The sequence below is a fragment of the Physella acuta genome, unplaced genomic scaffold (genome assembly GCF_028476545.2).
Source record: "Physella acuta isolate Inbredline_101_S28 unplaced genomic scaffold, ASM2847654v3 ptg000028l, whole genome shotgun sequence".
NCBI lineage: Eukaryota > Metazoa > Mollusca > Gastropoda > Physidae > Physella > Physella acuta.
This window is the reverse complement of record NW_026731548.1, coordinates 616,094-640,711: the sequence shown is the minus strand read 5'-3', so window position 1 is coordinate 640,711 and position 24,618 is coordinate 616,094. Positions and strand designations below refer to the sequence as shown.

General features: G+C 39.1%; 1 protein-coding gene across 1 annotated transcript; it reads right to left on the bottom strand.

The window, feature by feature from the left end:
- Positions 1-24,409, bottom strand: LOC131941378 (uncharacterized). The gene is made up of 6 exons (XM_059300626.1): positions 23,822-24,409; positions 6,308-6,389; positions 5,618-5,855; positions 2,075-3,484; positions 1,190-1,329; positions 1-892 (listed from the first exon to the last, which is right to left on the bottom strand). Exons 3-6 carry the CDS (start codon positions 5,845-5,847, stop codon positions 168-170), a joined length of 2,505 nt encoding a protein of 834 aa, XP_059156609.1. The 5' UTR covers positions 5,848-5,855; positions 6,308-6,389; positions 23,822-24,409; the 3' UTR covers positions 1-167.
- Positions 24,410-24,618: the final 209 nt, after the last annotated feature.

Genomic DNA, 24,618 nt, shown 5'->3' with positions numbered 1-24,618 from the left:
ACGGGCATCTCAAATCAATCAATTTTATTGCTGGTATAACAACAATCAAACAAAGTTAAAAAATAAATATACACACAAACATGGAATTCTTTGCTTACATTAAAATACAATGTTTCATATCAACAATCAGTCAAGTGTTCAGCTGAGCTAAGGCCTGGTTGAGAAAATTATCCAATGACTGGCGGGCTTTCTCCAGAACTTGGGCAGTTTTTCGCTGTACACCTGGGACCCGCATTTGTACACTGGCAACTGTTACAACCCTCCGCGTAAATTTCTCCAACAGCATGGTCCCCGCAGTCCGCGACCCCGGGTGGGGGCCTGTATACGATAGGCCCCGTCCGGTGCCCCCATACGACCGTGTAGGGGATCATGTACTGGAACGTTGTGGTTCTGGGGGTGGATCTTACGGAGGGCGTTGTCGTGGGTACCGGTGCTGTAGTCGTTACCACATGTCGAGTGATGGTGCTGCTTCTATTTGACGATGTAGTATTTACCCGTACCGTAGGGCGTACCGTATATCTTGGCCGGAAGTTCAACCTTCGCGGCAGTCGAGCGGAAGTTGTCAGGCTACCCGGGGATCGGGTCGTGTCGTGTGTTTCCGTGACCCCCGAACGCTTTTCGGCATTTTCTGAGCTCTGAGACGATGAGTTGGATTTAGAGTTAGTCGCCCCTTGTTTTGTTTTGGATGAGGTGTTTATCTCCCTTTTAATGAAACTGTCAGGCCGGTCTACGAATTCTCCGGTGCTGTCGACGTTTTCATCCACGAAATTCCAAAGGTGTTGGATGGGAGGGGTGGCTGAACAACTTCCCTCACCTGATCTTGAACACAGAGGAAAGCCACTAAACTGACAAAGGCAGACGAGACAATAGTCTAAGAGTTCAAACTTAGATCCTGTTGAAAGAGAAGAAGCAGGTACTTTTTAAACGTACAACTTTCTATATGGAGGAGTCATGTTTTCTCCATGTTTTCTAAATTAATCTTTAGAGTAAACAAGTACAATTTGTATTTGTTGTATTAAATTAAACACCCCCGAAGAAAGTCTACCGCCCCCCTCCCCGAACGAATTGAAATTTATATAGAAAATATATACTTTTAACAGTGTCCGCCCCCCCCCCACCTGAAAATTTCAAGTGCCCCCGGAGAAAAAAGTCTGGAATAAACACTGCTTGTTAGGGTCACCGGGCTTACCTTTTCGACACTCCCAGTTGACCAGCCTGATGAAACTGTCGTTGATGGCGTTGACAGAGCTTGGCTCCCCACAGGTCACCGTGGACCCAGCATCGAGACACCGACAGCGGAGACTTCCGGTATACCATCGGTCAGCCAACCTGATCACGTGATAGAAGAAACAATGGCGCGCGTGATAAACTTGCTGATAACAGATGGGCTTAAAATAAATGGGCCGATAGCAAATGGGCAGATACATGGTCAGCTACCATATGGGTAAAAGGCAAGTCAGCAACTTGCATACATGTACATGACTCCCCCCCTCTTCCCCCCCCCCCCCCCCACTGCCGTAGAACTAACACAGAGATATTAATCTAGAGGGAATGTAGTAAGTAGGGCGTGTGTCGCCAGCATCATGTTCAGCTTACTGCTCAGTTGAGGTACTCATTAAAACTGAGTTCGCTCACTGAAATCATGCAAACACAAGACTAGAACCGAACTCCAGATTTATGGATAAGTAATCTCGTGTTCTGTGGGACGGTGTGGTCTAGCGGTAGAGAGCTGGACTGCTAACCCGTAAGTCAAGAGTTCAAATCCGGGTTCAATTCAGTAGAACGTCCCTGAGTCCACCTAACTCTGATGGGTACCTAACTCATGCTAGGGAAAGTAAAGGCGGCTGGGCATAGTGCTGACCTCTTCATATGCCGAGGTCACAGAAACAAGTGAACTCTACTTCACTTGCCCTATAGACCGTCAGGTTTGAAAGGGGAACTTTTAACTTTTAATCGAGTGTTCTACAACAGTTTCGATTATATGCGTGTACACTACCTAAACAAATTAATAGCAGCAATGTACTGAAGGATTATGTGTACACTACTAATTAGGATTGCAATTTAGCAGACGTACTTGCAGCGATTGTGAGATACCCGTACAGGCTTCGGATGCTCAACCCGCGTAGGTTGAAAGGGTTGATCTCCTTGTACCCCGTTAGTCAACCACTGCTTCAGCATACTGGGGTCGAAAACATGATGCGGTATCATGTCTTCGTCAGATCTCTTGTTTGGGTCTATATGTGGCTCATCTCTCTGTTGATCTTTCGTCCCTTTTCTCCCATCATGTTTTATGTTCCTATCACCAGTAAACAATGCCCTAACGATCTGACCCAACTCGTTATTTAACTGTTGACTGTCTTCTCTAAAACTATCAAATTTGTGTCCTAGATAATTGACTTTATGTTTATGAGTTTTTTTAAAGTGCCTAGCTGAATTAAGATATGTTTCTCTTTGATTTGCGGGTACATTATTTTGGAGTCTTGGCATTGGTTGGAAAGGATTGTCCCCGTATAATCCTTGATGTCTCGTCCCCTCACTGTTTTCTCCGTGATCTTGTGGCAGTCTATTGTCATTGAAATAATGCGAAGGTTGATACAGATCATCTCCAAACAAGTCGTTCAGGGTGTTGCTCTCATCAGTTGTCCTGTGGTGTGGTCTATCTTTACCTTTTGGCTTGTGGTTCTTTACCAACTGATTGTCTTCTAACTTATCTGGATGGATTGGCGTTTGTTCATAACGATAGTCTGCAAATGAATCTTCTTCGAGTAGTCTGCTGACATCAAGCTGGCTGCTGTCATCAAGCAGGCTGCTGTCATCGAACTGTCTGCTGTCATAGAACTGTCTGCTGTCATGATATTCTCCGTGCTTCTGTCTACTGTTGCCCGTGATAGCTCCGACTAACTCCCCTAGTAAGTTATCCAAACTTTGACTGTTATGTCTATAACTATCCAACTCCCGAAGACCGTCACCTTTATTCTTGTGAGAACGACCTTCACCTTTATTCTTGTGAGGACGACCTTCACCTTTATTCTTGTGATGACGACCTTCACCTTTATTATGGTGTTGACGACCTTTACCTTTATTCTTGTGAGTTTTTACAAATGAATTGGGTGGACTAACTTCTACATCTATTTGATTGGTCGGCAAGTAATCATGACGTCCCGACTTAACCAACCAATCAACGTCACGCTTATGAATTCGTTTCGCCTGGTTGTAGGGCTTTGCCAGGGAAGGATCGTGGTGGCCCGGTCGTATCTTGATCTTGGTCTTCCTGTTGGCGTTTTCATCTCTGGCTTCGGCGCTGCAGAGCTGAACGCCGTCGATGTCGCAGACACAGCGACGGTCGTTGATGCTGGTGCAGGTGCTCTGGGACTGGTCCTCCCACCCCGGGACCTCGTGCCACAGGTGATGGACCAAATCTTTGTTCGGCTCACACGTGATGCCGCTCTTGCTGCACGTGCAATAGTACGAGCCGTCTCTCCACCTGTGGAAATATTCACACATTGTCTCAGTCTATGGGGCATCAATCCTGCTCCTAAATAATACACACATTGTCTCAGTCTATGGAACATCAATCCTGCTCCTAAACAATACACACTGTCTCAGTCTATAGAACATCAATCCTGCTCCTAAATAATACACACATTGTCACAGTCTATGGAACATCAATCCTGCTCCTAAATAATACACACATTGTCTCAGTCTATAGAACATCAATCCTGCTCCTAAATAATACACACATTCAGTCTATGGAACATCAATCCTGCTCCTAAACAATACACATAGTGTCTCAGTCTATGGAACATCAATCCTGCTCCTAAATAATACACACATTCAGTCTATGGAACATAAATCCTGCTTCTAAATAATACACATAGTGTCTCAGTCTATGGAACATCAATCCTGTGCCTAAATAATACACATTGTCTCAGTCTATGGAACATCAATCCTGCTCCTATATAATATACATTGTCTCAGTCTATGGGGTATCAATCCTGCTCCTAAATAATACACATTGTCTCAGTCTATGGAACATCAGTCCTGCTCCTAAATAATACATTTTTAAACTAGGTATCAGTATAAAAATGTGTTAACTTTACCAATATAAAGATCTACCCGTGGAAAAAATTCCCAAAGTATATTATTTGAAATATATTGGGCAGTTGCATTCACATGTAGGATTGTTGCAACTAAGGTTCCGTGTAAACACAATATAAGTAAAATAACTCGATTTTATGCTAGGACAGTACCAGGGGTATAACACAAGATAATACAGTAAACAGGAAAACAACTATATCTTATCTGCTAATACCAAAACAAATAGCGAAGGATTATAGACAGAAAATAAATGGTTTAAAAACTGCACCCTTAAAACATTAACAGAAGGGAGACAACTAAGAGATATATGCCCTCACAACATACAAGGGAAGTAACCAGTATAAAACGAAAATCTACGACCAAAACAAATCTTTTACAAAGGTACGCATTACGCAACACTCCTAAGTACGCCCTACACCACACACATCAGTACGCCCTACACCACACACATTGTATTAACTAGCCAAACGTTCTTTTAAAAACATCCAAAATAACCACAAACTCAAATGTAACATATCACCAAACAGACTAGTCCACCCGTGGTATCTTGTTTCCATTCTTACTCCTCTCACATTTCAAGTGCTCTGACACGTTCGTCTCAGGGTAGGTAAATGTGAAAGGAAGATGGCAAGTTCCATTTAAATGGATTACCTCCCTGCTTTTATCGAGTTATTCCACATAAATCCACAACTGTCTACAGGGCATTAATCATATTCCATTTTTTAAAAAAAGTTCACCATCGTAAGCAGGTAAACAAACGCTGGTATTTCTTAAAAATAACATTTTATGTATTTATAGGAGTAACGATATAAAATTTAAAATTTGTTAATTTGATGGATAGAAAACAAACTACGATTTAAGCTGAACTTAAACCTATGGCTAGATACGGTTAAGGTTTGAACTTAAGTAATGCTTTGTTTATTATTTATTTTCAATCGATTCCAGCACTTTGTAACTCATGTCTTATTGGAAAGTGCTGTGAGAATCCAGTAGAGATTGTATAAAAATCTTCTATCTATAGGTTTTATCACGAAAAGAAAAGAAAAATGAAACAGGACTAGTGGATTGTACACAATAATTTAAACATTTAAATATACCAGTCTGATTTCTCTCAGCATAATCTTGTGGCGGTACCTTCATATTAAAAACCGCATATTTTACCTATTTGAAATTTTATTAACGCTTAGTACAATAAAAAGTAACAAGCGCAAACAAGCGAAACAAAGTAACGCTGAAATAATTTAAATAAAAGGTAAACAAAAACACGGATTACAGAACGAAGAACAACACTATCATGAGTCAGCCTGATGCTGCAACAGATGAGAACACCTGGATAGGGGCGTGGTAGGGGGGGAGGTCAAGCCAGTCCGTGCACCACGTCTGCCCGGTTTTAACCACTTCCTGACATGCGCAGACACTCGTAACTTAACTTAATATAAAATAATTAACTTAGATTTTAATTGGCGAAACTGAAAAAAAAAATCTGTTAACATTATAGCTAAAAATAGATTGCACTGACCTAGATCCCAGAACCGAGCAGGGAGGTAACAACGCGACGAGACTCGAACACTTTTCTGTGGAGCATACTGGTCCATTGGGGTAGCAGACACACCATCGGCAGCCGTCGAACCACTTTTCTCCGGTATAGCGGTTCGAACCACAGGCGGGGTTCATGCCCCTGACGAACCCTGTCCAAGTCAGCTGAAGTAAGACGATACCAATGGCCGCCACAGGAAGTGGATTCTTCATCTTTTCAACTTAGAGACATACGTTATATATATATATATATATATATATATATATATATATATATATATATATATATATATATATATATATATATATATATATATATATATGTACGTGTTACTGTACTTTTTATACACCTCACTAGTAAACACAGGTATTTTATAACAATAAAATTTAGAACTAAAATAAATCTAAACGAAATCCTATGGCTGACTATACCTAAACCCTAAGCTAAAGTGGCATGTACTCTGGCTAACCATTCTGCATTGAGGCAATCGCCGATTATCCTACTCCGTTTTATCCACATTCAACTCACAAGGGGAGGTAACTAGCTACAGCGACAAGGGGAGGGGGTAACAACCGCTGATTTCTGGTAATGGTTGCCTACGGCTATCACTTCCGCCCCCCCCCCATTTCCCCCCGCCCCCGACAGATGCACGCGCAAAGCTATTCTACTCACTCGTCCAGTAGCTCTAGGTGTTGAATAAAGTCTGTGCGAGCAAGTCCCGTAACTCCAGAGGTCTGTACAGGGTGTGAGTTATCTGCGGAACAAGAAATAAAAACACTAATGAGCTTATTTAAAGTGCTGTAGGTAGTGATCTGGGCAAAATGATAGTAACCTACGTTTGATCAGTTTACAACACCCACCACTATATAGCCTAAGTTTAGTAGGTTCAGGGCAGTTCACTAGGTTAAGTAGGTTTACAACACACACCACCATGGAACCTAAGTTTAGTAGGTTCAGGGCAGTTCACTGTTGGGTAGGTTTACAAGACCCCCCCACTCTCCTGATAATGTATCAAGATTTCTTGCTGACCTCGGTGCCACTGATAGGAACTGATAGCCCTACCCCCCACAGAAAGAAACGAATTGACCCACTCTACAAAGCAATCCACCATTGGTACACTTAAATATGTCTTCAGAAACAGGAAGGTCTGGTTGAAACTATTATTATTTATTCAAAACAGTTGTTTTAGTTCATTGCATTGAAAGTTCTAATTTAAGAGTAAAAACTGGACGCACTTTTCTAATTTCTCACTTGTCCTAACGCACTAATCAACGCTTTAATTTCACTCGTCTCTTATGCACTTATCAAGCTTAAATTTCCCCTTTTCCCCCATAGCAATTATCAATGTTAAAATTTCCCTTTTCGTGTAAAATAAAGCTTAACTTAATCACACATTGCTTAGTGTGGGACATGAAAATAATTACATTTCTTTGTAACACGTTTTTTTTAACTGAAGAGAAAATTCAACATATATATATATATATATATATATATATATATATATATATATATATATATATATATATATATATATATATACACCACAATTTCAGTCAGTTTTAAATACTATTGTTGTTTTGCGAATGTATACCCCATATAACATAATATAAGCCACTCCCAACCACCCTGTAATATATTATATATAGTATAATCACAATCTATATAGAGGACTGCTACTGTTGCAATGAGAAACTATTTTTTGATCTGTCGCCAGTCTTGTGAAATTCTATTGATCCAGATTCTAATTGCCTGCTATCGAGTCACTTCCGTGACCACCTTCCCTTGACATAGACGAGCGATGGCGGTGATTCAAGGCTAATGAACGACAACTCAGTTCCGCTTGCCTAATAAATACTCGTCACGGGAGGTAATCCATGAGATCACGCGAAGACAGGAAATGGTGTGTGGGCGTGAAGTTGGCTGAACAAAGGGGAGTAAGTCCAGACAAAGTAAAAATTTGTACCGGATTCACGTTATGTTGAAAGGGGGGGGGGGGGGGGAGAACACAGCACCCCCACCAACATCAGACACACACAGACAATAAATAAAAAAAAAAACTACGTGCAGCTATACCAAGGTCGATAACTTTTTAATTTTTTTTAAAGAGGGTTGAAAAAGACCGAACTCAAGTTGTTTATTTTCTACTTTCTGCCCAGTGTTTCATCCAGACTTTTTTCTCCGGGGGGGGGGGGGGGGGGGGGCACTTGAAATCTTCGGGGGGGGGGGGGGGGGCGGTAAACTTTCTTCGGGGGGGGGGGGGGGGGGGCGGACACTGTTAAAAGTATATATTTTCTATATAAATTATATAAATTTCATTACGCCCCCCCCCCCCCCCGAAGAGATGCCTGGAAGAAACTCTGTTTCTGCCGTCTGTTAGTGTTAAGTGCTGGGGGTCAGAATTAAGATTCATCACGCTTCAGCAAAGGGCTTTAATATTATAGTAGTGTTTGTAGACATGGGTAAAGTATCGTATCTATACTGAGATATTTATATAGAAACGGTTTATAAAATTTGAACATGTGCCTACATACACTATAAGAAGATGTACCAGACTGTCGAGGAGGGGGGCGTGTCGGAGTTTACACCCCTCATAAAGATTGTAATCTAGGAGCGTGTGACGTCACGCTCACGGCAAAGGAACAATGACGTTGTTCATAACACAGAGGTTTTTTTTTACTAAGTAATGTTGTAATGGAGCTAAAATCAGAGCTAAATCATCGGTCGTGTTTATGTTAATGATGTAATGGAGCTAAAATCTGAGCTAAATCATCGGTCGTGTTTATGTTAATGATGTAATGGAGCTAAAATCTGAGCTAAATCACCGGCCGTGTTTATGTTAATGATGTAATGGAGCTAAAATCTGAGCTAAATCATCGGTCGTGTTTATGTTAATGATGTAATGGAGCTAAAATCTGAGCTAAATCACCGGCCGTGTTTATGTTAATGATGTAATGGAGCTAAAATCTGAGCTAAATCATCGGTCGTGTTTATGTTAATGATGTAATGGAGCTAAAATCAGCTGACGTAACTTGATGTTTTCAGAGAGTTGAAACTGTGTAGACACCTGAGCTTACGATTGATTAATCTGAGTTCATGTGCTGGAGTCATCCCAGCACAACACCGTTTTCCTTTCCACGACGATGCTTTTGCGCTTCATGTTTGAATTTAGTACACGCTTTTTGGTACCGGTTTTTATTTTAGTTTTTAAATAGATTTTATAATATGCTTTATTGTTTTTTTTAGATTTGTAAAAACACTTTTTATTTATTGTTTTGTATTTTTGGTAATTTAAAAAAAAAAACAACAACATACAATGCTATTTTGGGTATTTTGTTATTATTCTTAATGACATCTGTTTGGTAATTTTAAAAATATTTTTAAAATCGCTTTTTTTGTAATTTAAAAATACATTTCTTTTTGGTAATGTAATGTAACATGTGTTTTTTTTTGGTATTTTGTTTTTATATTTTATAAAAATATTTGTATATAACTATTTTAAAACAATCATATTTGGTCATTTAAAAAATATATAACGTGCTTTTTTGGTAAATAAATGCAAATTCTAACATGTTTCTTTGGAAATTAAAAAAAAAATAACATGCTTATTCTGTATTCAAAAAAATAAATTATAACATGATATTTTTTTGTAGGGCCTAATTAAAATAAATATAACATGCTTTTTAAATTATTTTAAAAACTTTTACAACGCTTTTTAGTAATTAAAACAAACAGACTATATGCTTATTTTTTTTAATAATTTAAAATTTAATTTGACATAATTTTTGGGTAATTTAAAAAATATCTTACAAATACGCTTTTCTAGTCAATAAAAATTATAACATTTCTAATAAAGGTATCTAATACATAATATAGCAACCTGTAATTTTATTTTTAAATAATTAAATAGTAGTTTATAATTATATATTTAAAGAAAATCATTTATTTTCACCTTTTTATTGCACTATAACATAAAAGCTTGTTATTTAAACGTTTTTAGCTTTTATTCAACGTGATTGCTGTATCGTCCTTTTATCTTTTTACTTTATGTGTCGTCGCTTGCAAGCAAAATCTCAACCACTTAAACATGGTTCAAACTTCGAATATAAGTCAAGATGTGACGATAGTGCAGCAATCTCACATCATTAGATGTTTAATTAATTTTTAAAAAAGTGTTAATCTTAAACTTGTTAGTCTTACGCTAATATTAAACGTAAACGGTTAAACAGTTAAATAAAGTTAAATAATAAAAAATAAATAAACATTAATTAAAACAAACTTTTAAATATACATTATAAAAGAAAATACTTTTCTTTTTGAAAATTAAACTTTTATGATAACAAGCTTTTATATATGCTCTAAAAAGATGATCACATGACTTTCTTTAAAATATAACAATGTACACGTATTTTTAAAACTATAAAGAAGAACATGGGTTCTCATAATCGCGACCACTAATTATTATTTCCGATTTTCTCATTGAATAGACATTCAGTAGGCTGTAAAATATGATATTTAACCGTGTTTATTGTGTTAGTTAAAAGTAAAGTAAAGTTTCCCTTTCAAACCTGACGGTCTATGGGGCAAATGAAGTAGAGTTCACTTGTTTCTGTGACCTCGGCATATGAAGAGATAGTGTGGTCAGCAATATGCCCAGCCGCCTTTACTCTCCCTAACCTGAGTTAGGTACCCATCAGAGTTGGGTGGACTCGAGACTTACGGGTTAGCAGTCCAGCTCTCTACCGCTAGACCACTCATAAACAAAATTTCAAATCCAAGGGATATAACAAACGTTATTTAAAAATGCAGAGAAATTCGGTGACTATTAAATAAAAAATGCATATCATTGCTTGTTATTAAGTACAATACACATATTTTAAATTTTAATAATGTTTTTTTTATCATTAATTGTCTTAATTTTGAAAATTATTATTTAATTTTAGCTTATTCAAAAGTATATCAGCTTACTTAAAAACTGATTAGTAGACAAACAAAATCTCATTTAGTCAAAGTGTTAATTTACTCTTGTCCTGGTCTCGTCATGCGTATACACTTTTTTTTTTAAAGAAAGTAGTATTACTATTGTAATCTCTAGCAGTCCTCACAATCCGATGTTGAACGCTGTAATACTAAAGCGAATATGCAAGACAAACTGACGCTGTAAATTACATTCTGAGGCGACAAATTTTTTAAATTTAAAAAAAAATAAAAACATTCCATATTGTCAAGTGGCTTACAGAAACATTGGGTGCAGCAGTTGTAGGATTAGACGGTGGACTAGATGATAGCAATTAATTATAGCATTGATAGTGTAATAAATGATGACAACATCTCACTGGCAACAACAGCTGACGATTAGCTTGAACCCCAACCTGCAGTCTCTCCAGAGAAAGTTAAAGTAACTGCATCAAATGGTGTTAAGAAACTTGGCAGATGCAACGAAACAAAATACACTGATACTACCAAGAGTGCTAAAAAAGCAGAAATGGGCAAACTTTCAGAAGAAGAGAGACTGAAACTCAGTGTAAAAAAGTTAGTTCAGATTATTTAGAGGCAAAAAAGAGTTGAGATAACTAGGCATTTTTAATTAATTTAATATTGCTACATGATATGGACGCTGAGATAACTAGGTATTTTTAATCCAATATTGCTAAATATAGTACTCATCTTAAAGCCAGAGGCATAGCTAGGAAAGGGCGGATTGGGCTCCTGCCACGGGCGCCGATCCAAGGGGGGATGGGGGCGCCAAACGGAATAAAAGTATAAATAAAAAGCTAATTTTGAGCTGCATGTTTTAGTTATACATAATTGTGAATAACTTTATATATAAATGTGTTCGGCTGATTTTGATATCAAAGTTTAGTTTATAATATCAAATTTTGTGTTAACGTCTAAATAGTGTTTCAAAAATCTGTCTCTCACAAAACATCAAGGATAATTTGTTTGTAAATAAAGTCGACATGCATTCTCATCCACGTGACTTGTTTGTTGTGGTGACCCAACACATCTAAGTCAAGTCACCATGTGCTGTGCTTGTTGTGGTGACCCTGCACATCTAAGTCACCATGTGCTGTGTTTGTTGTGGTGACACAGCACATGTAAGTCACCAAGTGACGTGTTTGTTGTGGTGACCCAGCACATGTAAGTCACCATGTGACGTGTTTGTTGTGGTGACCCAGCACATCTAAGACAAGTCACCATGTGACGTGTTTGTTGTGGTGACACATCACATCTAAGTCACCATGTGCTGTGTTTGTTGTGGTGACCCAGCACATCTAAGACAAGTCACCATGTGACGTGTTTGTTGTGGTGACACATCACATCTAAGACAAGTCACCATTTGCTGTGCTTGTTGTGGTGACACAGCACATCTAAGTCACCATGTGCTGTGTTTGTTGTGGTGACACAAGTCATAGTTTGTGCTTTCTCCCAACAGACAAATCCTGCAAGACTTCTCCAACAATCAAACTTGTAATCCTCCACTTTCCAGTCTGTTTGTTCTTGCCCCCCCCCCTCCACCCCCTAGACAAACAACCACCCCCACCCCTCGCTTGGCGCTCCCGGGGGTAACACAACTCCTATATTTAACCTCCCCAGTAATTTACGACTCCGTGTTTGGCCTAGTATCGACAGCGAGCCCAAAGGTCTGAATGGGTGTTTTATTTGCACATCCATTTTAAAAAGTCTTGAGATGTAAGTCAACATGACCCCGAGGGGCGGAGGTGTTCGGCACGGGGGCCTTACTTTGTAGCGAGGAGCGGTGCTCGGTTTGGGGGTGGGGAGTGTGTGTGTGTGTAGAATCTAGTACTTTGTATCAAGGAGCGGTGCTCTGCAGGGGGGGGGGGGTCTAGAATCTAGTACTTTATTAGCAGTTGCTTTCGCTGATTTAGCAGCATTTGTGCATATAATGTTTCGGTCCCATCATATTTTTCCGTGTCCACATAATTTTTTCTTAAATGTGTACACACCAAATTTAAATACATCATAGTATTTACACAAGCTATGTTTTTAAGATGTGAATCGTGAACTGCTACCCCATCGAATGGACGGTTATAGTAATGTTATAGTAGGGTCTTCATAGGATGCTAGAGAAGTTGGCTGACCCAACGAATGAACGGTTATAGTAATGTTATAGTAGGGTCTTCATAGGATGCTAGAGAAGTTGGCTGACCCAACGAATGAACGGTTATAGTAATGTTATAGCACGGTGTTCACAGGGTGCTAGAGAAGTTGGTTTCAGGAAGGCGAGGCCATGCTTCAGCTGTGAGCGATTCTAGCCTCTGGACCAAACAGCTGTTCGCGCGTGCTTCATAATGCATTGTCAGTGTCAAGGGCGTAAGTTAAGCATAGAGCTAGTTGGGGCAGTTAATTTCAGAATGGTACACCAAGTTCCTAACGTGAATTAAATACACTTTCAGTGCTAGGCGGACTCAGTGACATTCTACTGACTTGAACCCGGATTCGAACTCGAAACATTCGGGTTATGAGTCTAGCGCTGTACCACCAGGCCACGTCAAGGAAAGTGAAGCCGTCTGTGCATATTGCTGATTACACAATTCCTTTATATGCCGAGGTAAAAAAACAACAGGCGAACTCTACTTCACTTGCCCCATAGACCATCAGGTTTGAAAATGGAACTTACACAAACTCACTGTCACGTAAACCGTAACATTCAAAATCAAAAACACGCATGCGAATAAACGCACATTCATACCCACAAACACGCATACGAATAAACGCACATTCATACCCACAAACACGCATGCGAATAAACGCACATTCATACCCACAAACACACATACGAACAAACATAATCTATTACGGTATTCACCTTTATACTCTTCACACCTCTGGCTGTATATAATCTCGCCACTTGTCCCCCCCCCCCCTCTAGTTTACCAGTTAGACAAAAGTTTTCCCCCTATCATACACAAAAAAAAAGAAAACACCGCCTCCTGCTTTGTCATTACAGCCAGGGAATTCTAAACATTTTTCTCCGGCTCAAAACCCAGCCTGTTGTTTACTTTCAAGATAAAAAACACATTAAAAACGTGGAGGCCCAATTATGTCAATAAAAACGACAAGTTTTGGACTCTCTGCGGATCTTTATCTTTATCTGCGTTCTGACGCAACGTGCCATAAAGATAATTGAAAGCAGATAAAGTGTTTGATATTGCATTCCTCGCTGTACCACATTGGCCCGCTGTCGTTATTATATACTTACTCCCCCCCCCCTCTCTATTCATGTTGACGGGTGTAATATCCCATTTAGTCCATTCCTCCGTCCTGTTATTTGGTTTCATACTTCCACTCTGCACCCTCCCCCAGTTATGTTATCGGGTGTAATACTCTCTCCTCTCTCCCTCTGTGTATAATACTCCCCCCTCTACTCTCACTGTGTGTAATAACCCCCCCCCCCCTCTACTCCCTTCTCTCCGTCCCGTTGTCTGTTGTGATCCTCCTCTCCCCCCCCCTCCCTCACGGTCTTACAAAAGCCAACACTATCTCCTTGCAACCCCTGCCTTACCTTGTATTGTATTTGAAATTGCCCCACCTACCCTCACCTCTCCCAAGCTATTATAACCCCTGAAGTCTCTTTATCTACCTCCCTGCTAGCAACGCTACCCCTCCCCGCCCAACCACGGTCGTGTCCCTGCTAGAAAGGCTACCCCCTCCCCACCCTAGTGTCCCTGCTACTCTATCCCCCACCTTCCACACCTGTTTGACTTCTGGGATAACAGTGATTCCCTTTACTTCTGGGATCACAGTGATCCCCTTTACTTCTGGGATCACAGTGATCCCCTTTACTTCTGGGATCACAGTGATCCCCTTTACTTCTGGGATCACAGTGATCCCCCTTTACTTCTGGGATCACAGTGATCCCCTTTACTTCTGGGATCACAGTTATCCCCCCCCCCCCCTTACTTCTGAGATCACAGTGATCCCCCTTTACTTCTGAGATCACAGTGATCCCCCTTTACTTCTGAGATCAGTTACCCCCCCCCCCCCGTTACTTCTGGGGTCACAGTGACCCACCCCCTTACTTCTGGGGTCACAGTTATCCCCACCCCCCCTTTACTTCTAAGATCACAGTGATCCCCCCTTTACTTCTGATATCACAGTTATCCCCCCCCCTCTTACTTTTGGGATCACAGTGACCCCCCCCCCTTTACCTACCCTCCGACACAACCACCAGGTGATGACAGGTGCCTACAGCCCTACACGACAGAGTCGTAACAATAGATTGTCGGGATAACGGACCGACTACTGGTGGATCGTGTTGTGGGTGGGGGTGGGGAGGGAATAAACACGCACTTTTGTCAAAATAATTTTTATGGCGTCGTGCATCATAAATGACGGCATTCACGGCCGACCGTTAATGCCAGATATAATACTGTGTATAGTAAGTATTCATAATTGCAAGCCTATAGCCTACATGTTATGTTTATTAGTTTATTTAAAGAAGTAAAACATAATTGAGGGGGGAGGGGGTGTTAGACCGCAATGCGAGTGTAAGGATTACATTGTGTAGAGTTGTAAGGAGGACGATGGGGGAATAGAGGGGGAATAGGGGGGGAATAGAGGGGGAATAGAGGGGGGGGTCATGCTTTGAGAGCGTTTGTGAGAACAGGACAAGCGTGACTGAGGATACGTCACCAGGAATGTAAAGCATGTTGCTTTACATAACTCGACACAGGAATGTAAAGCATGTTGCTTTACATAACTCGACACAGGAATGTAAAGCATGTTGCTTTACATAACTCGACACAGGAATGTAAAGCATGTTGCTTTACATAACTCGACATTCCTCAGACCAGGGGGTGGCGGCGGGGAGGGGACGGGGGTGTAAAGAATGGCACTGTCGTTTGTTTTTGTTTTTTTAACATCCGAGGATTATCATCTGCTAGTACCCTTGAACGGACGATAACATGTTTGTGACAGCATCTAAAGAGGGGGGGGGGGGGGGGGCGAGAGTCCCCAAAAGACCCCCAGGGGGTGATTTTGTGTCGCCTAAAAAACCAGTCTAGACATTCTGTGAAGTGGAGAGGAATGGCATTCCTTGCATAATTTGATTTGGCAAAAAACCACAACAGGAAAGGAACGTTTGATAATAGATTCTTTATCTCTGTGGTTTGGGTCATGTGACTTCGTGGTTGAATCCGGTGGGTATTGAATAATATCTGACATTTGTTTTACTATAGACAGGAGACCCTAAGCGTAAAAAAGTATTTATCAAAGAGGAAGTAGATTCATGCTAGATGGATTAAGCAAAAGCCTAATTTAGTTTGATGTAATACTAGATCGTGAAGCTGTTCTAGACAGTGGCGGATTGGGGCGGAGGGTTACAAGGCAGCAGCCTAGGGCCCTCCATAGTTTAGGCCTCGTAACTCGTCAATATAAGTTTATTTTATATCACAATTCTATATAAACAGCTGTTGTACTTCGAGGGAATGGACGGATAAAAACTATAAACAAAGATGATGATTTGCTAAACAGTCATATGGATATTATATTTGGTAGAATATGTTAAAGATAAAATGAAAAAAAAATGACGGTTTTAACATTTATTTAATTCATATTTTCCCATTTGTATACCATACTGTTTTCGACTATATTAAAATATTATTCATCTAACCCAGAAGAGAGGATTTTGTGCAGTATTCAAATTTTCTGATCCTATCATTAACTAACATTAGGTTTTACAAAAGGTCTGTTTGTAGGTGCGCTTGATGTTAATTAAATCGTGTTACCAAAATTTGATTAATTTATAATCGAGATTTTTGTTTGTTTCAAGATAAACGCAGTGGCGGAACTAGAAAAAAATGGCCCCCCCGCAAAAATTTTTTTTAGGCCCCTATATATATATATATATATCTATATGTATATATATGTATATATATATATATATATATATATATATATATATATATATATATATATATATATATATATATATATATATATATATATATATATATATATATATATATATATATATATAATATATATATATATATATAATATATATATATATATATATATATAATATATATATATATATATATATATATATATATATATATATATATATATATATATATATATATATATATATATATATATATATATATATATATATCGGGTGCAGTGGCGTAGCGAGGTCGGGTGTCACCCGGTGCGGCACTTAATGGTGTCACCCCCCCCCCCCCCCCAGAAAGAAATTAATTTTATATAATTTATATAGAAAATATATACTTTTAACAGTGCCCGCCCCCCCCCCTCCGAAAATTTCAAGCGCCCCCCCCCCCCCCCGAAGAGAAACGTCTGGAAGAAACACTGCCAAAGACCCACCCATATTATAACCGAATATAACCCCTCCCCGTTACGGGCTAAACATGAAATTAAACATTAATACATTCAAAGGTGATATAGATCTTTTGGTTGTTTTTAGCCTTAAAAGCTAGATCATTGTATCCTAAATTTGATTAACTTTAATGTATTTAGTGTTAATAACTAATGTTCAATTAATACGTGTACTAATTATAAAACAATTAATAATATAAAGACGAGCCTTACCTTCCTTGTTGTGTGAATTAGACTCGTCAACAAAATACTTCATCAGGTAAATGAACAACTACTGACTAGTGTCTTTAACAAAATGTGCAGAAGTGGTCAGTTTACAGTTCAGTAGTTCATAGACGGTTCGTTAATCTATGCATTACATCTTATTGTAAGAGTAAGGGTGTGGTGAGGGGTAGAGGTGAGAGGGGGGTGAGGGGGGGAGGGGGGAGAGTTGGGAAGGTTCAAGGGAAGGGGACTAGAAAGTGCCGATAAACATCTACATCAATAGTGCCGACTTTTTCCGGTCGTCTAGAAGACCAGAATAGTCGCCGCAACATTTCCCCAGCCCGATTTCAAAGCGTGCCGGCAAAAACTTCAGATGCTTCGCTAAAGGGAGATAACTTAAACTTTCACAAGTTTATTGATACAGTTGTTAAAGTAAAAATTAACGCAATTATAAATGAATGACATCGAAATAAATAATTATATTTTTTGTAGAGTCCAGGCCAGTAGTTTAAACACACAATCATATATATATATATATATATATATATATATATATATATATATATATATATATATATATATATATATTTATATATATATATATATATATAAATATATATATATATATATATATATATATATATATATATATATATATATATTTAATAATGTAAACAATATAACAATCCTTTTTTGTTCTCCTAATCGACGCCACTAAAAGTAAAAAGGTAGGTTACGTCTTTGAAGTTGTCTATATGTCTGGCGGTCTCTCGAGCTATAGTCTGTGCATTTTTCTCAAAGACGTTTGCCGACTATCGTGTTTTTTTGTAACTGTAGAAGAAAGATAACTCAACCTCCACCTAATTTTAAAAAAAAATTAATTTTAATTTTTTTTTTTTTACATTTTTTTTTTTAAATAATTTAGCCAGGATTTTTGGACCCCCAATCGGTCTGCCCCCCCCCCCCCCCCCGCATTGCGGTGTCTGGCGGCACTGTTGTTCCGCCCCTGCGTCTTTGAAGTTGTCTATATGTCTGGCGGTCTCTCGAGCTATATTCTGTACATTTTTTTCAAAGACGTTTGCCGACTATCGTGTTTTTTTGTAACTGTAGAAGAAAGATAACTCGACCTCCACCTAATTAAAAAAAAAAAAATTAATTTTTTTTTGTTTTAATTTTTTTTTTTTACATTTTTTTTTTAAAATAATTTAGCCAGGATTTTTGGGCCCCCAATCGGTCTGCCCCCCTCCCCCGCATTGCGGTGTCTGGCGGCACTGTAGTTCCGCCCCTGCGTCTTTGAAGTTGTCTATATGTCTGGCGGTCTCTCGAGCTATATTCTGTAATTTTTTTTCAAAGACGTTTGCCGACTATCGGGTTTTTTTTTGTAACTGTAGAAGAAAGATAACTCGACCTCCATCTTTTTTTTTTTTTTTTTTTTTTTAAATTTTTTTTTTTTAAATAATTTAGCCGGGATTTTTGGGGCCCCATTCGGTCTGGGCCCCCCCGCATTGCGGGGTCTGGCGGCACTGTAGTTCCGCCCCTGGATAAACGTATTTCGGATGGCGGCACAAAATCGATTGCATTAGATATTACCGAATAGTACACCCTACCACACGTCACCCCCCACCCCCACCCTGCCAGCTATTAAATTTTCCCCAGTGAGCCTGCTGCTGAACCAACCAAACCTAGCCATGGTTGATTGGCTTCAGTATTTTAACATTGAGACGAATGCTCACAGTCAGCTTTAAAGGGGAAAATCCTCGCGCATTTAATCATCAGAAATGTAAGAAATAATACAAAATTTTAAAATAATTACCCCCCACCCCCCCCCCCCACCCCCTCCCGGTGAGCTCACCTAGTGCCTACATAGACCTATCTCAGAGTGACGCGAACAATCGTCAAGATGTTTCACGCGGCAGACGTTAACTGCCGCTGGGGAGTGGGGGGGGGGGGGGGGGGGGGAACGTAAAGCGGAGCCCGGGGCTATTTTGTTATGACGGGCTGGAAGTTTTATCACCCGCCCTTCATAGGGAGCTACATTTGTCTTGTCTCCGTCTGTTTTGCGAGTCTTAAGATATATATATATATAAATATATATATATATATATATATATATATATTATATATATATATATATATATATATATATATATATATATGTTACGGTCAAAGCCCGAAGTGCGGCCAAACCCCGGATTGGCCGGCCAATGCGCGGATTGGCCGGCTCTCTTGGCCAAAGCCCGAAGAACTTAGAACTAAGATCGTATTTCGTACATTGGCCGGCCAATGCGCGCACTGGCCGGGACGTACTGGCCAAAGTCCGAAGTACTTAAACTTGACAGCATATTTTGTACATTGGCCGGCCAATGCGCGCATTGGCCGGGTTGTCCTGGCCAATGTTGTATCTAGACTAAGTTGTGATCGCGTTTTAATTATTCTGGGTGCGGTTTCATTGTGAGTAACGTATTGTTTAGCTCTTGTTTGTATAGCATTCTATTTGCAAGGCGACATGGATCAAAAGGGCCGCCAGACCATGAGACAGACATAGCAGATGGCTGTCAAAAGAAAAAAATGTAAATCCATGTTAGTTTCCATATATGGGCTACAACTGTATGTGACAGCCTCCTCCATGATGACGAGGTGAGACAATCATCAAAGAACAAAATCAAAGGCAGTCGGCGTCACCGACCACGTGCAACAACACGGAACGTTCAAAAGACTTTTCCGCGTTCCTAGATGTTCAAAACATGATGATGACATGGATGCAAACAAATGAATCAGCTCATTGGGCTGAGAGTCTCAAATTCATTCAATTTATGAAAAATCGTTCTTTTCATCAAGGAATCCAACAATCACCATACGAAGCCTTGTTTGGATGCAAAGCAAAAGTGGGACTTAGCACTTCAAATCTACCAAGAGAGGCTCTGAATAAAATAGTTACTGAGGCAGATCTTGAGAACATTGAACAAGAAATGGAGGTTGCCATAAATGCAACTACATCCTCAGCTAACACATCTACTGCCGTGGCGGAACGTCCAGACCAGTTGCGTGACAATAATGTGGCCAACAGATTCTGTATAGTTTGTGAAAAACATTGTAGTGCAGCTCATTCTTGTGGATCCTGTGGCAAAGGTCAGCAGCTCATACTGGCTTGCAAAATCAAGGTGCTAAGATGCTTAAAACATCAAATACAAAATTAAAAGATGGTGAAGTGGGTGACAATGTACGCATCCGTGTTCCAGATGTTGACAGAGGTCGCGGTGATCCCCGAAGCGTGATTGCATTTGTCATGAGCGTCGAGGGCGGTTTCTACAAATTAGGAACGGAACATGGTGTTCTAAAACAACTGTATGCTAGAAGTGAGTTTTCAATTCTTCACGAAAAACTGCTCTTATTGTCGTCAGTTGGCACTGAGGAAAAATCACTACGAACCATCGCATCTTCATCGCATCTTCACAATCATTGACTGGGGGCCAAGGCTACACTCGCTGCAATTGCACAACCAAGTGTACAACAAATCGCTGCAAGTGTAAAAATAACAAGCTGCTTTGTAATTCTAAATGCTATAAAAGTTCAACTTGTTGTAACAAATGATAATATTGATTGATTGAGACTATAGTACAATAAAAAATTTGAATGTTTCTGTCATTTACTTTAATTAATAATCAATAAAGACTTAATTTCATGATCCTACCGGCATAAAAAAAAACAAAATCTGCTCATGATCTTCTAATTAAGACTTTGGCCGGTCCACCATGGCCAGTCCGCGGACTGGCCGGGACTGGCCGGCCAAAGGCCGAAATCAAGAGCTATTTCAGACTTTGGCCGGTCCACAATGGCCAGTCTGCGGATTGGCCGGCCAAAGGCCGAAATGAAGCAAAGTTTCGGACTTTGACCGACCTATGGGAGGCGATATTGGCCAATGCGCGGATTGGCCGGCCAATCCTAGCATTGGCCGACTTCGGGCTTTGACCGTAACATATATATATATATATATATATATATATATATATATATATATATATATATATATATATATATATATATATATATATATATATATATATATATATATATATATATATATACATATATATATCAATAAATAAATACATAAATACATAAATAAATATATATATATATATATATTTAGAGTATAAAAAAAGAGAGTATAAAAAATACTAACTGTAACCCTAACAAAAACTAATGAAAGCAATCCGGTAGAAATTCTACTTAAAGTATGTTTACATTAAACTGGCTGACACGATAGTAGCTGCCCATAACACCCCCCCCCCCCACCTCCGACCTCTCTACCTGCATGCATGTATAGGTAGTGCAGTAGTTTTACAGACAGTAGTAGCATCAGATATACATACTTTATTTTTATCTGAGAGTATCTAGTGGGACTGAGGTGAGGTACCTTCAGTGAAAGGTGTGCGGCCTACACATAATTCACATACATAATATGTACTTAAACCAGCCCCTCCCCCCCCCCCAAATTATAGTACCACCCCTCCCCTTGAAAACTTCAAGTACCCCTACCCTCCAACTAGAATGTTTAAAACACTGCCTACGATGTCAACAAGTCTATGTGCGGGCTGTTGCTTCAGATTTAAAATTTAGCAAACATTTATTCTTCAGCTTAATCAAACGGAATGTCTGCTGTTAAATTGTCGCTGTTGGCAGTATTAGTAAAACTGTCGCAGCTGTTTACTTATGAAAAGGTTTGTGTCTCTCTCCCCTAGCTTTAAACAACCATCGCTGAGTAGCGATTAAAATGAATACAGTATTTATAGTACTCCATTTGTATTATTACTCTACAAATATCTGATCTTTGTTATTGGTTGATAAGGGATGACTAAGTTGTAGGATACCAGACTAAGATGAGTTGTCTTTAACGGCATTCTATTATATAGGGCTATTTATTTGTTTACAGGCAAGGCTGTAGGCTCGGGCTACAGGATTATAGGGAAGGTCGCAGGGTTGGGCTACAGGATTATAAGGCAGGTCACAGGGTTGGGCTACAGGATTATAGGGCAGGTCGCAGGGTTGGGCTACAGGATTATAGGGCAGGTCGCAGGGTTGGGCTACAGGATTATAGGGCAGGTCGCAGGGTTGGGCTACAGGATTATAGGGCAGGTCGCAGGGTTGGGCTACAGGATTATAGGGCAGGTCGCAGGGTTGGGCTACAGGATTATAGGGCAGGTCGCAGGGTTGGGCTACAGGATTATAGGGCAGGCCGCAGGGTTGTGCTACAGGATTATAGGGCAGGTCGCAGGGTTGGGCTACGTGCTAGGGCTACAGACTAGAGCTAAAGGTTTGGGCTATAGACTTGGGCTTTAATCTATTGCTACAGTTTAGGGCCACAGGCCGCACGCATTATTTGTGAGTGTTATAGTTCATAGACCATCGGAATGTATTGAAGAAGAAAATTGTTCTTTTGATTTTCATTTATCAATTATTTCTTTTTTTTTTTTTTTTTTTTTTTTTTTAATTATTTTAATTTTATGCAAATTATATTGAAATGCGCAATTTGGATCAAGTGAAATTGAACTTAATCTGATTATATATACTAAAACATTAAACTATTTATTGCAGGTAATAGTTTAATTATATAAACTAAAGCCAATTGATAATTCTGAAATGTATCATATAGCCTATTTAAACAATGTTACAATTTAAAAAATATTTATATTTACTTCTATAGTTGTATTAGTATTTTATTATTATTATTTTTTAAATTAGTATTTTTAATCAACTTTCATGAATATAGTGAAAAGTTATTCACCTTGAATTCTAAAACTTATAAATGGGAAGTAACTAATAAATTTAATAAACAAAGTTATCTATTTTTACTCAAGCTACATTTATCAAATGTCATTATTAAATGTGTCTGTCATTATCAAATGTGTCTGTCATTATCAAATGTGTATGTCATTATTAAATGTGTCTGTCATTATCAAATGTGTATGTCATTATTAAATGTGTCTGTCATTATCAAATGTGTCTGTCATTATCAAATGTGTCTGTCATTATCCAAAGTGTTGGTCAACAACTTATGAGTCGGTCACCACCTAATGAATGGGTCACCACCTAATATGTCGGTCACCACATAATGAGTCGGTCACCACCTAATGTGTCGGTCATCTCCTAATTAGTAGCTCCCTCCCTTATGTGTCAGGAGGTAGCTAATATGTCGGCCACTAGCGATAAAGTTTGTGTCACCGTTTCATTTGTGTGCCAACAATAACTGGCCTAAATATCCACCCACTGTCTCCCGACTTTGGACAACGTAGATTTCTTAATCGCCAATTTCTTCCTGTATATCATTCAGCCATCAATAACGACATGTATTTCATGCTACTACCAATAACTATCTCACTTAGTCACCAATAACTACCTGTATGTAAATTAGCCACCAATAACTATATGTGTCTCATTCAGCCATTAATAACTACCTGTTTGTTATGCTGCCATAAATAACTACCTGCATCACACAAAAACCAATAACTACCTCTACCTCATCTAAAGAACTACCTAAACCACACAGTCACGTAATGTACCTAGCACTACCTACATCCAACTATTCCTCACTATACAGACTTCAAATGTCAACGTGCTTACCTTTCCTTTCAAATCCATTTTTTTCCCAGCCGTCTCCCAGAATAAAGACAACTTTCTAATCGCCGTACGAAGTTCCCTGGCTGGGGCACATTCCTGAACCTAACGTGCCGACGACACTTAACCGTGACACAAAAACCTACACACTACTACTGATGTCACGAGCTAATGCAAGTTAAACAGTAGCACTCGTTATTTGCTGGAATATTCACTCACTACAGATTTATTTCTGTTATCTAAGCGTTGAGGCTATTCTTATTTACCAACACACATCTCACTAGATCTTGATGCAACTTGTCTTCAATAAATGTCATACATTACATTTCCCTTGATCTAAATAATAAATATTGATACAAACTTATTTCTGTCTAACAGTTAACTCGTAATTTTCTTAACACTTGGTAAACAAAAGATACGTATCAAAACACATTTTAACCACACGTTTTTTAACCACGAGAGGTTATATGTAACTTTGTATGTATCAGTGAACAGCGAACGAAATCCTCTACTACAACAGAATGCATGTGTCAAGACGTCTGTAATTTCTCCACTGCTAATCCGTGGGACTTGATTAGCCAGCACTGCGGAACAGACCCCAATTCTCAACCCCCCACCCCCTCCCCTCGCTCCAAACACAGTGGTAGCTTAACCGCGAACTTTCGGGCTTTCCCGAAATTCTTCGTCACGATACGAAACCGGATGAAAGAAAAAAATAAAAAAAATAATTATAATAAAAATAAGAACGCTATAATTTTCTTTTAGGTCATCGTTTTTTTTTAAATTTATAAACAACGTTACAC